At 39.1% G+C, this 14,297-nt stretch overlaps 1 protein-coding gene across 2 annotated transcripts; it reads left to right on the top strand.

Moving 5' to 3' along the window:
* The first annotated feature begins 174 nt into the window (after positions 1 to 174).
* On the top strand, positions 175 to 13,825 carry nkx2.9 (NK2 transcription factor related, locus 9). 2 transcript variants are annotated; one of them, XM_083683037.1, is made up of 5 exons: positions 175 to 223; positions 7,835 to 8,034; positions 9,364 to 9,446; positions 12,473 to 12,591; positions 12,876 to 13,825. In XM_083683037.1, the coding sequence occupies exons 4-5, from the start codon at positions 12,564 to 12,566 to the stop codon at positions 13,433 to 13,435; spliced, it is 588 nt and encodes a 195-aa protein (XP_083539163.1). In that variant the 5' UTR covers positions 175 to 223; positions 7,835 to 8,034; positions 9,364 to 9,446; positions 12,473 to 12,563; the 3' UTR covers positions 13,436 to 13,825. The 2 variants fall into 2 exon arrangements, with proteins under 2 accessions (XP_083539163.1, XP_083539162.1); XM_083683036.1 differs by lacking the exons at positions 175 to 223; positions 7,835 to 8,034; positions 9,364 to 9,446 and having other exon boundaries at positions 12,090 to 12,591.
* Positions 13,826 to 14,297: the final 472 nt, after the last annotated feature.

Raw genomic sequence — 14,297 nt, 5'->3', positions numbered from 1 at the left:
CTTACATTTCAATCCAGAGAAATCATGGGCCGGACTTCTAAAACTTTTCTCCTCTGTGAAACTCACTCCGCCAATAGAATTGTGACTTTGCAGAGAGCAGCTTTTTCATTGGTCTGAAACTTTGACATGACATGTCACGTATAGCGAGGCTTCTCCCTCTTCATCGGAACGAAAGACTGGCTTACCACCATGAATTGCAATTGTTATACACTACACAAGAATGGTAAGTTGATAACAATTATTCATATTATGATTCTGAATCATATAGCATATGAATGTCATCAATACAGAAATAATCCCAGGCGACGTGAATTTACAGTGGTAGCCTATAGGGAATTACTGGTCAGTCAACAATTGGGAGTTGAACACGATTTTATTAAAATAACATATTAATATTCCATCAATTCAATTTGTAAATGATATTTTATATATAATTTGCGTCCAGTCATTCTTAGATCAATAATGGAATAGCATGTACAGAAAAGAAACAGAAACATCACATCATAAAGTTTTGCTCCCAAATGAGGCCATCACATGTCAGCTATCTTAATCATTTGTATGAGTTTTGATTTATTGATGCACAAACAATCGGAACCAAACATGTAACATGCTCGAGATTACGCACGAATTACGCACGAGAGGAATTCCATGACTGAGAATTGTTTCTAGATTATCATAGCTCATTCCAGCAATAGACTGCAAGTATAGTTTGCTCAGTCCAAACTATAAGTAAACTTTAATGTAAATACTGTTCTGTCTGCCAAACATCTGTTGATTTATCTAGAGTAGGCTGCACAAAGACTCTTGTTGTTTTGTTTATTTTGTCATCGTGACGCACGGTGAATATACACTATTGTTTAATGTGTACAAAATCGAGATGTTAAAGAATAAGACGACATAGGCTACCAGATTCTCTTACCCTTATAACTGTAACATTAATTTTGAAAGCCCATATCATATCACATTACATATATCCATATTGGGAGTGCGCAAGTAGGCTTTGTAATGTGTCATGCCTTATACTGTATATTTGACATATAGGCCTAGAAAAAGCCTACTATCGGAGAAGCATGGGAGAAGTGGGCAACTTTCTATAAGATAGGACTTAGTTCGTTCTGTTAGTATATGTTTATGTAATGAACATATGAATGCGCTACCCTATATCAATCATTTGACAGACAACATATAAACCTATAGGTACTCGGTAATCGGAGTCTTTGTTTCCTGTTTACATGAAAAACTATAGCGCTAGCTCTTGAAGTTCTCCATGATTGACCTATGCTCACAGTTTTCTCTCTCTCTCTCTCTCATATTGCGAGAGTCACGCAACAACAGTAAGCTTATTGTGCACGCCATGTTAAAAATAGATTTCAGGGGATCAAGACTACATAAACATAGGCTAAAGATGTTGCGGAACCCTCTGCATTGCATTTGATTGGGGATGCCATCTTCTCGTTGTCAATATGATTAAAGCGTCTCATGTATCGCACCGAGAGAGACACTGATCACTGGGCTCTTTCTTGATATATTTGTTACACTAAACGCACCCCTCTCGCGCTGTCTAGCTCTATGGGTGTTCCTTATGTGGGGGCGATTCCCCAGGCCCCCGCTCCCCAGCCACTCACTAATGCGTTAAGGATAATGTTTACCATTGGAAAACGTGCTCAACTTGTTTCCATTGAGGTGCTTCCGATGGCTGAAATAACAAAGGGTCACATCAAGGGATCAGAGGTCTTCTCTAGGGCAATTAGAACAGTACATGGTCATTATGATTTTGAAAAGCAACACTAATCCAGACATATTGGAATCCTTTCCGCACTTTCTCTCGGTGAAGATTTTAGGTTAAATATCTATGATTATACCTATGCCTACAGATCATGAGCCGCGCTCCTGTCTGTGCAGGTCCTCCAGGGAAGCTCATATAGGCCATCTGTTAAAGGGAACGCATGTTTCATCCCACCTGGACAGCAATTCTCTCCACTATTTAGAATATTCTTTATGTCCACACTCAATCTTGATGTTATCGTGGTGAGACATACATCTAGGTGTTAACTGACCGTTGAAATGTGGTGTTAATGAGGTGTAAAGAAGAACGTGAAAAAGATAACCCGTTTTCCAGAAATAGATAACCCTCGCGAGCTTTTCGGAGGACGTATATTATTTTGCGCGAATGTCCTTTCACCAGACAGGTTTAAGATAAACAGATATAAGATAACAGACACATTATATTATTATGATTATAATTATGATTATGATTATTATGATTAGTATGATGATGATGATGATGATTATTATTATTGTTGTTGTTGTTGTTGTTTATATTATTCTTAGTCTTAGTCTTAGTCTTATTCTTATTCTTATTCTTATTATTACTGGGGCACGCGCGATGATCTCCCATATAGGTTTCGGCCCGTAGCCCACAGATTTAGTCTAAAGATAATCTATAATCTCTAATAATTTATAGAACAGCATTGATCTTTTATGTCCATGCTATTTGCACTCCTAAACTGCCAATGCACTGCAACACACTTCAGCCTAGATCTGACATGAGATCTTGCTGCATTTTCGTTAGGCATTAAACTGCTGAGAACATCATTGCTCTACGCACCGCGTCCTCAGTTTTTAACTAATCAAGAGTATCCCCGCGCATAGTTTCAGAAGACTCTTGCTGCACTTCTCGTTGGAAGTAAACATTTATCATATAGTTAACTAAACCAGAGGTATCCATGTCGAATTGTGCCGCTCGCAAATCAACGAATCGCATCAGTGATACGTTAAATGTGACTGGTTTTAGGTATGTGTAGGACATTCGATATAATAACTTCAATTCAATATTTTCGTTTCTTTCCATTGACCTTGGGCCATACGGATATCCTACATTTTACGCATAGGCCCACGAAAAATAACCATGGGACAATTTCATTTTTCAAAGTGATTAAATGTTCATTAATTAGAGTCATCAATTCATCAATTGTGAAAATAAAAATTGCAACATTTCACCATTTACACTATTTACATTATTTTACCTCTCACCTGTGGCCTAATTCTATGGAACATTGATGTTTTGCCATATGCCATTTTGCGTAGAGATATAAACATACCGGGTCATTTAGCCAACTAAATCGCTGGGTTACGTCCGTTGGGTCAATATTCTGGGTCATATTCCTTGAAGCTGGGTTGGGTTTTTCTTTGACCCAGCAGGCTGGGTTGCCGCCAAACAACTAAGTATGAAAGTAGGCCTAACCGTCACCATCACATGGCTGTCGTCGTCGAAGTCTCTCACTTTGCCACGCACGAAAGTTTCATACAAGGTATGTGTCAACAATATTACTACACGTTATGCCAAATTGCCAATAATAATAATTTAAAAAAACATTTTAACATTATGATATGTTAAGACATTGATATTCGGCTTTATCCACATGAAGAATATGACTGACTCACCCTGCTGGGGTACGTGTCTGAGTGACAGTGATACCTATGGTAAGGTGTTCCCTTTTAATTTATTTCAGATTTCCCAAGACTTTGAAGCAGCCGCCATGACATCCATCACGTCGCTGCTATATGAAGACTGCCTCTGGTTGGATGTGTACTGATTTACATTTTGTTTGGCAATGGAATTTGTTTGTGTATCAACTCTGACTTTTGTTGGATGTCATGTGTATCTTACATTTCAGCTGTTAAAATAAAGTATTGTATTTTATAAACAAGTTGTCATTATTGGCCTTGTATGTTATTTTAACAATTTAGGGCCTAATGTCTTAGACGGTGCTAGCAGTAGGCTAATGTTACTCTGCATCGATGTTGATAAATTAATGTAGTTCTGTACTCAGTAGTACATATGGGGGGGGGGGGGGGTAACCCAGCAATAAAGTAACAAACAACCCACTGGCTGAATCAAATTAACCCGATTTTGGGTATTCCAAACAACCCAACCTGTTGGGTTATTCACGTAACCCAATGCGCTGGATAGATTTAACCCAGCGCGTGTTTTGTCCAATATGCATTGGGCTATTTTTATTTTTCACCCAACATTTTTTTTAGATTGTAGCCTAGTTATTCTACACCACACTGGAATTTTCGGGAATTTCTATGTTTTATTGTCATACTCCACTATGCCACAATTGCTGTAAATAGCTTCGTTGTCTGATGACAAAGCTCATTCAAGACTGCGAAACAGATTTTTCATGGACTTGCATTTTCAGTGAGAGTGAACCAGCAGCATCAGTAGCGCCCCCCACCAGAGTAGGAGGTATCTCAAATGATTCTCTCCAAAGTTTAGTGCACTTGGGATTTTCACTGTAACATTTTACTACGTTTCAAAGCGTTTGCTCGGTAGCAGCGTAATCAATAGGCCCACCACATTAATATATGTTGTTGATTATGCTGGATTCAGTCGTTTGCATAATTAATTGAATGTTATTACGAGGGGAAAATCCGTTTTTGTTCAGGTTTTATATTATGCCAAATGCATATAGGTTGGGGAATATTACATTAGTGTTTTTTCAGATGTTGTGTGACTGCATTTAATTTGGCTATTATGTCATCGTAGTTCTAATATTATATATATATCATTCAATAGTTCTCTTTCCATTGCCCATTTGCTGTTATGGTGTATATGCATGCCAAACGTGTCTCAGAATAGGTTTATACAATAGACAATTCAAATACCCTGTCCCTGCGGATGTGAGGCTGCTAAATGTTTCAATTTTCCACTACATGAACTGTCTTGTATATCTTAGAATATCCTAAACCTTCTACTAAGGGAAATTGTACGTGCTTGTTGTACAGCGGGTGGCCTATGTTTTTATAAGACGCATGTTCGTATTGACTTAAAATGAGCGAAGCGAGTTTCAGTCACATTTATGGTGATTATCACTAAAATAACAAGTTATATCGTCCTACAGATTTAGCTGGACAGCTGTGCCTCAAGACCACGACCAACAGTCCCTGCTATTTCCCTGCTGATGTTGATCATGATGTGATGATGATAATGAGGAGGAGGATGATGATGATGGGTTAGGGTTAGAATTCAACTGATTTTCTTCAAACGGCTCTTTTAATTGAACATGCTTATATTAGTATCAAGTATACCATTGATGATAATGGTGGATAATGATTATTCCCATATAGCAACGAATTGTCTAAATAATGTAAATTATTATTACTGTAACGTTACTCAACTTGTCCATTTTGCGAATTGCGAATGGAGTGAATGGAGTTTTCATTTGATATAGCCTGCATGTGCCATCTTTGTTTAAGAATGACAAACCTTGAACTAAATCTCCAGAAAATGAGCGCCAGGCGTTGAGTTAAGAATAACATTAAGAGTTATCTAAAGAATGTCTGAAAAGTTAATGTTTCCTAAACAAATTCTTCATCTAGGCCTATCAGCTATTCGAGAAAAGCGGCTGATCGTTGTTAAATGATAATTATACCACTATGCTAAATCAAACTTTCTTAATTGAAATCGTGTGACATTCATTACACGAAATCTACGGAGCTGTGATGGATTTGACTTTTAATCAGTCATCGTTGATTGATAAACTAAGGATACGTTTAGCATATGATTAGGAAGCCTAGCCTATATGTCTGCTTTAACCCATCTCTTATCTTAATAACGGATATAAGGAACACAAATAGGCCTACAAATAGGCTTCGGTGAGGAATACCTACACATATTGGCGGGATGACTAAATGCTTATGGATATAAGAGACGCCGGTTGGATTTGCATGTTGTATTAGTTTGTCTATTTGTTTGTCAACTAAATAGTATGGATTTTCTCACCGGAAGATAATGCAAATTTACAGAGGCGAGGCAACAAATCTGCCAAATCGACAACAGTTGATGAAACGAAACATGAAACAGCTGAAATTCAAGAACTACCGAATATGACGTTCCTGCAACCATACCCTTGTCTTCGTCGCAGTTTAAGGCTCTCACCTATAAATGTTTATTTAAACAGCATGCAATGGTAACGGTCAATATACAAAACAACGACACAACTGGTAAACATTTGAGACTTATACTGGTGAGACCTTTTGAGGGAGCATATACTTTTACGCTTTTTAGGTATGTGACGACCTCTCTTTCCGCAGTCGCCACTCCATTAATTACATGTCAACAAACCTCATGATACGAATTGAGAAAAATATACCTAGATTTTACCTATAGCTCACAAATTTAGTTTGTTATATGTTATCATTATTTTTAGGTCTATTAACTCTTACTTTAGGCTACAGGTAAGTTGATAAATATCAGCATTAACATTCCTCTTTGACGAGCATGATGGTTACAGTAATAGTACGACAATAATAACAATAACATACCAGTAATAATAATAACAGTAATAATAATAATAATGCGTTAACTATAATGATAATTATGATGATTACGGTAATAATTATATTGTTGTTGTAATTATTATTGTCTCTCTGTAGTGTTATTATTATCCTTTCTCTTATTACACTAGTCTTCATCTGTTATCCTACTACTTGTCATGCCAAGGTCTCAGAACCAACGACGATGTTCAACCCAACTTGATCGTTCCCATAAGCATGTTTGTTAATATCAAATAACAAAATGTATGTCCTTAAAAATCTCGATTCGGACAGGGTCACTTTGGTCCTGATGCTGGAACCGACTCCCTCCACATCCCATCCCAATTAAGGTGACGATGCTGTGTGAGGGTCTGATTTGAAATCACATCGGGCTGATTAAATGCCTCTATTAATTCTTCTCCTCGAGATCCTGACAAATCTTTACATAGCAAATGAGTTGGTTAAGCAGTGGCTAGGGGATATTAACTTCTTCACAACGCTCCCCAATTGCTTTTAAGACTATAACACTCCATTTTAGGGACTCAATTTCACCACTAATAGGCTCAGGAGTAAGGATAGTGTTTCTGAATTATTAACATTAACAGTATTTTTTTTTTAATCAATTATATTAAGGCCTATTTCTATTGATTTAGCAAACGTCTGATGGCTTGAACTTCATAAAGTATCCATTGATGACTCTAACCTTTGTCATCCAAATGGAATTGACACCATTAAAGCTCTTTACAGGTTAACACTTCTGAAAGGTTGAGAGGCCCTGTAACTTTAGTGCACCCTTAATGAGGACGAACGCAGGTTAACGACTTATGTAGTCGTGTTTCAGAGGCCAGATCTGGATTTCACGTGAGAAGGACAAAAGAAACAATATTTACGACACCTTTAAGCATCCATCACTTTGACATCTGTTAGTCTGGCATATGGAGTTCATTAGAATTAAATATTACATTCCTCTCTAATTTGGAGCGGTGTTTGTCCAGTCAAAGACATCGGAGAAATTTAAATTTACTGCACTTTTGTGTAGCTTAATGATCGGTCGCGCAAACGAATTAATGTGAACCAAAGTGAGGAGTATTGTTGGTTGATTCGCATATTCATTAGATCTTTCGAATATCCTCAGGAAGATCCTGTCAGGGTCTCACAACAATTTTGCGTAATTAACCTGTTTTATGTACATTCTATGGCATATGGGATAAGTTAAAGTCATTTTAAAGTGTTTCTTTATACAAGTCTTGGAATGACATGACATTTTCATTCGTTATTTTCTGTGTAGGCCTACTACATCACGCTTGGACCTTTACTCACCTCAATCCTAATCCTAGTCTTAAAAATAGTTATGTCAGTGGACAATAAGGCAAAGAACAGGTCAAGTATGTCCAATATGGAAAGGCCATTCACACGTGTTCTGCCCCATTAGGCCTATATGGCTTCATTAGCTATATCTTTCAGCCACATGATCAGTAACAGAATGTCATGTGATGAGTTTATTTCTTCACAGGCTTGCTTTGAGATGGACACAACAAGATACACGGACACCTGGAAGACTAAAAAACACGTGACGCAACAAGACTGTGGTGGCGGAGCTGGCCTTATCTGGGGCCAAACGCAGCATAACTTCAAGGATAGGAGCAAGATAAAACTGAGGGGACTCCTCCATACGCATCCTCGAAAGTGACGAATATGATGAAGTTGGTATTGGTGAGTTCATTTTTTGATAGACATATTCTTCCAATGCCTATGAGGTTTGTTTATGAGGGGAAAATCTATTGCACTAGATCATTGAAATGAGGATTATAACAAACCCAAATGTAGCTTAAGCCGCATCAGGATGCAACAAGATAACCCTTCTATTGAGTACTACCTATTTATGGACGGCCACCAACTCAAGACGGACAGCAGTCAATTTTATTCCACAATAATGTGGCGCCATCTGCTGGCTAACGTTATACAATAGAACAGTGATGGTCAACTCTATTGGAGATCTGCAGTGTGTGTGTGTGTGTGTGTGTGTGTGTGTGTGTGTGTGTGTGTGTGTGTGTGTGTGTAATAAAAGCCTGCACACCCTGGGTTGTGGGGAATGGGTTGGCCACTCCTGCAATAGACAATGACTAGACAGTCAATGCTAATTGGTTGGCTATATTTTGACCTAAATGTACATACAATTTCCGCCAAACAAGCCTAATATTTCCATGGCACCATGTAGGATAGATACATGTTGATTTCAAACGTTTTGGCTTGAGTCAACTTTTTTTTGTCCATTTATTTATAATGCAAGTATTTAATTGTGTTTTGTTTGCCACTGCCAGTCGAGCAGGATACCCACATGTAAGACAGTTGGCCTAAGGTTGTCGTGTATAACTCCATATTCAGATTCAGAAAGACGTTTGGATATGATTAGGACTGACACTGGTAATCTGTAAAATTGTGATGAATATTCCATCCAGGCAATTTGGTTTAGACTGTTTGGGTTCAGCTGATTCAGCCTGTTGCCATAGGGGGTTTTCCACCATTGAATGTCAACTGCCTTCTGCATGTGGGAGTGTCGTTTGTCCTCAAGAGGGCAGCATGGTATCACTAGAGTCATAGTAGGGGGTCCAAATGGATGCTCCTAGATGGGAGGAAATTCAGAGCAATTTTAATCCTTTAAGCCATATCGGTTCTCTTTTAAACACCTCTTGTTTTTTCTCATGCTAAACATTTGTTTGGTTAAAGCAGACACCGCCCACCAGGTTATGAGTTTGTCCAAACGTTACGCTGTTAGATGGCCACGGACTCCTCGTTTCTCATTACAATGTTACACTATCAATCAAAGTATTTGTAAAATGCAGATGCAAAGGCATTTACCATGCTATAAATAGACCTATAGTGTGTAGTCTGTATCACTGTTTGCCTTAAAGCCTATAGGCCTATGGTATACTGTATGTCTGCTATTCAGTGATAGAAATAATGTATTTGCTGTGGAAACATTTAATTGTTTACTAATTGTTGACGTTTTCCTTATCATATGTGTTTTACATTTGCTTCTAGGCCTAATGCCAAAGGGGGCAAACGTGGGCTATCATTAAAGGAATCCAGAGGCAGGTGAAGCCTGCAGTGGGCCAATGAAGCTGGTTTGTGGTCAATCTACCCAGATTCTTATACACGTATCCATGCGCACACACACACACACACACACACACACACACACACACACACACACACACACACACACACACACACACACACACACACACACACACACACACACACTACACACTACCCACATTACAAACACATTTAGTTTGTTTACATTTCTTAGGTATACATGTGAAAAGGCCTGTTAAAACCCTGGTCACATGATTTTATAGCCAAAATGTAATAATATCTTTACTTACAGCATTTCTCTGTATTGTAAATGTACATTTGTAAGAAGCATCAACATCACACTGCCTGATACCAGGCAACATACCAAGGTATTGATTCACAGCTGCAATGGGCTGGTGCAGTGGTCATCAGTGATAATGTTTAATAATAATGATAATTAAAATTGATAATAATGCAATACAGAAGTTTTACTATCTCTATAGGTTAAGTGTATCCTACAGTCTTACACGTTTCTCCATTTTCATCATGTGTGTGGGTTTATTTTAAATAGGCTTCACTCTGGTACTGCACGCTAAAGTCGTTGTATAGGCAATAGTATTTCTGAACTTTTAATGCATGTCGCCTTGTGAATATAACAGCGATAAGGCCATGCGTCAATGCAGAGTGAGAAAATCTCCATGGTTGAGGAGGCTGGGAACCAAGAGTCTAACAACCAAAGTAAATATTTGGCAGTGAAGAGCTCTTGGACGTTCCAGAGGACCCTCTTTCGCTGAAGCCTGTGGGTGTTTAATAGATTAAGGGGCTATGAGGCCATTGTTGACAGAAAATTCCCGCTCTCTGAACATGACTTCTCTTTGCCTTACGAGGTTTGCACTTAAAGGAAGAGTCCTCTGCAAACTTACCCACTCGAGCTATACCTTACATACATACAGTAATCTGTTTGTGTTTGTCAACCTTTATCTGTTCGCATTGAAATAGCCATTACTTGAGACTCTTTACTGAGGATCGGTTGCGCATAACTGTTATTTCCATGTTTGTTATCAGGATTATCCTTAAACATGGTGCTTCACTTTTTCACGATTCGAGTGTCATGAGAGTTTATTTGATTTTTAACGTTGTCTTTTAATTCATTTTTTAGGCTGCTTGATTTAAGATTGACGTGCGCAAAGAAGATAATGACAATTTGTACAGATTTGTTGGCTGTCATGTTTGTATGCCATATAACCAACTGATAAAGGTCAGCGACTTTGTTTGACAGTGGAAACTAAAAGGTTTTTGATTCGTTTGGAATCGCATATGTAATATTGTTGTGAACTATAGACTTGGCGGTAGTAGACGTAGAGCAGCAGTAGATAGTGGCCCAGATCCCATTCAGCTCCATTCAAAACCATGACAACAAGGAACAAGCTCGGATTTATCCTAGGAAGTTAAAGGACATTGTACTGGGGCGTCAATCACGTATTATTGCAGGACTGAACAAATGCAAAATCTTGACTGGAACAAATGCTTCCAACGGGTCTCGGACGCGGGGCTACATTTTCTCCCTTTGTTCTCCGCCTCTGGTTGGCATGTATTTGTGTTCCCTCTCGTCCGACCACCCAGGACGACTGGGGAGGCATGTCCACTCTCCTCGGTAGGGCAGGCGCTGTCACCAAGGCACGCATAGAGGAGGCTATCTCCAGCCTGGTATAGGAGCTCGACTGACCTGCCTTATGCACCTAACTGAAGTGCGGGATGAGAGCCAACATCAGCCAGAACTCTCATGCAGTCTCCAAACACACAACTCAAATAAGACGAGATTTACGCCATGCATTTAATATTTTTATGACGCACTCTCCCTTACCCCAGGTAGCCCCAGAAAATGAATAGTTCGACGACAAAAAAGGAAATGCGTTATAACTGCCAATGCATCTGTTGTATTTGTACCGCCTTGTATTTCCAAGCCTCTTCAGTATCATTATTAATATCTTGAAATCGAATATAGGGGTAATGACAGTTCCAAGCACCCCTCATGTCCTGTCATTGTTGCTTGGAAGATATTACTCGCCTGTTTTGTAAAACACACACACACACACACACACACACACACACACACACACACACGCATTTAACCTACTTACACTTAGCTTACACTATCATGTTAGTTCACATCAGTCACTACTGCACCTGTATAGGCGAGATGCCCAATGGGAAGTATTGTCTCTCTGCGCGTTGAGGTTCTCATAGCGCATTATCTATCATTATCATTCTCTCAGTTAGTTCAAATTATGGTAATTTAAGATGCCTGCTCTTCTTATATATCTTACAGATATATAGAAGGGAAAAACATGACGTAAGAAAATAACTTGATACAGTATTTGAAGATGAAGGCATTATTATATTCCCTTAACGCGTCGAAAACAAAACAAACACAATTGGTATCTCTTTTGTTTATTCATGGGCATGCATAAGACTGTTTCAGTATTTTCAAAATACCTGCAATTGGTTGGGTGCACAACCATAAATAAATTAGCTAAACCAACTCAGGCCATCACACTAATTGCTCACTTTGTATCCAAATATTCGACATGTTATTTTGGCGGGGGGAGTGATGGGGTGGGCTCTGTTGTCACTTGCCACCCAAGGCGTGATTCAGCTGCAACAATTACCATTATCTGTTTCCCACTTTTCACGATACGGGACGAATCTGTAATGATGACGAGTGTTTCCTTCAGCTATTGTTAAAGTAACGGGTTATTCTTCTGCGCGTTCACACCTACCATCATTGGATAACAGTACTCGAATCATTCAGGTACTTAGCATCCCGAGGAGAGGAGACTCTTTATAAGCGGTCTGTGTTTGCTGCGTGAAGTGCTGTTTATATAAACACTGAGCCCCATGTACACACGGGTATTCTAGGTCGTGTTTGACAGCGTGCGCCTCGCTATTCCTTGAGTGGATACACCGTTTTTTCTTTATTCTCTCTTGGACGTTTTATTTGCATAGTTTACGCACAGGGATTCGATTTTCCGGACGCAATGGCTGTTTCTACAAAGTTCAGTTTTTCCGTTAGGAGCATCCTGGATTTGCCTGAGCATGATGCCGACACAGTCCCTCAGCCCTCGCCGGTCCCTTCTTGCTCCAGCTCACCTTACTCGTCCTGGATGGACAGTGACCGGAGTCCTTGTCTATGTAAGTCCTCCTGACTTGGCGTTGACGTTAAACGATGTCTCCAAGATGTATAAGATTGTAACATATAAAAGAGGATGTAAAATAAAAAAGAAAGATGTGTGATGATTGGGTGAATTTTAGGTAGTGTCTATTAAATGTTCCTCCTCATAATGTTCCTCCTCATCATGCTTGCAGTAGGCCTAATCTGGCAGTTATTATTTGTATTTTTTTATTGGTGATTTTCCATTTTGGGTGATATGTGTTCTTGTCTGTTCATTATCACTTATACTGTTTTCAATTTACAGCATCTGATGAAAGCAGCTTGGAGACCTCTCCAGACTCAACCAAGGCAGATGACACATCTATGGATACCGAGGGCGAGAAGAAGAAGAAGCGCCGCGTGCTCTTCTCCAAGGCCCAGACCTTCGAGCTCGAGAGGCGCTTCCGTCAACAGCGCTACCTGTCAGCACCAGAGCGCGAGCAGCTTGCTCATCTCCTCAGCTTGACACCGACGCAGGTGAAGATATGGTTTCAGAACCATAGGTACAAAATGAAGAGAGCGCGAGCAGAGGGGCCACAGGACATTGGCCAACCTCCAATGCTACGCAGAGTCGTTGTGCCGATTTTAGTTCGGGATGGAAAACCATATCAGACCTGTATAATTGACACGGAAAAAGGGGGCTACATGGCACCGAACGCATCCCAAGCTACACACATCAGTTTGGGTTATCAGTCTTTTCAGCATCCCTCACCGTTTGCCTTGCCTCCTCGTTACCAGCACTTTTCCAGCCCGGCAGCCTCCAGACACACCTTTGCTTGGCGAGACTTTATGAACGATTCAGTTCAATTCAGCTCTTTTAAGTGACTATATTAACAGTATAAAGCCCTACCAGAGGACAATGCGCAGGTTCACTTAAAATCGCATGAAATGTTCTCTGAATTCCCCTACCAATGTTTTGAGCTACTTAAAATGTTAAACACACTGCATGAAAAGTATTTTGCACATATTTTATTTTGGTATTTTATGATATGTTTTGAATGATATTCTGGTATACTAGTAATTATTAGTGAATTATAATCTTGTGAGGAGCATATGAAATACTCCTCCAATATGAAATGTTTATCCAATAGGCCTATGTTTTGTATGTGTTTAGCGTACTTAGTATGTCCCCATCGACGATATGTCCATGGCTATTTGTTAAAATGTCAAACCTACAGCTATGGTATTTGACAAAAGTCTGCGAGGACAAATTGATAGGGCTATACTTCAGGATGGTATTGAAATTTGTGTTTTCACTTTTGCCTGAAATAGAATCGTTATGCAAATCCAATTGTTTATAGTAAATGTTTTGTGCTTTGAATAATGAATAAATATAGTTTATCATGAAATGTTTTGCACTCATCGTCGATTTTTTTCCAACTTTGTTTTCTTCAACGATGTATTAAGTAGCCAAATGGAAGGACCCAGGCTACACATCCAACTTCTGTCAGTATTTAGGTATGATAAGACATAGTTGCGTCTTGGTAGCTAGTTGGGATGATATCATTATTTCTAGAAGAGAGGCTATAGCTAAGATGCTTTATAATATGTATTGATATGTAAACGCACACCAAGAAATAGGCTTCTGTAATGTTAAAAGTTCGATTTAAAAAAACTACAGCTGAGCACACATCACTCTAAAAAGAATGGATTTAGCTGAACATAACAATACTGGGTAAACATTCGA

Source organism: Argentina silus, assembly GCF_951799395.1.
Source record: "Argentina silus genome assembly, chromosome: 13".
Lineage (NCBI taxonomy): Eukaryota > Metazoa > Chordata > Actinopteri > Argentiniformes > Argentinidae > Argentina > Argentina silus.
The sequence above is the reverse complement of the archived record's forward strand: the minus strand, read 5'-3'. Positions and strand labels throughout refer to the sequence as shown.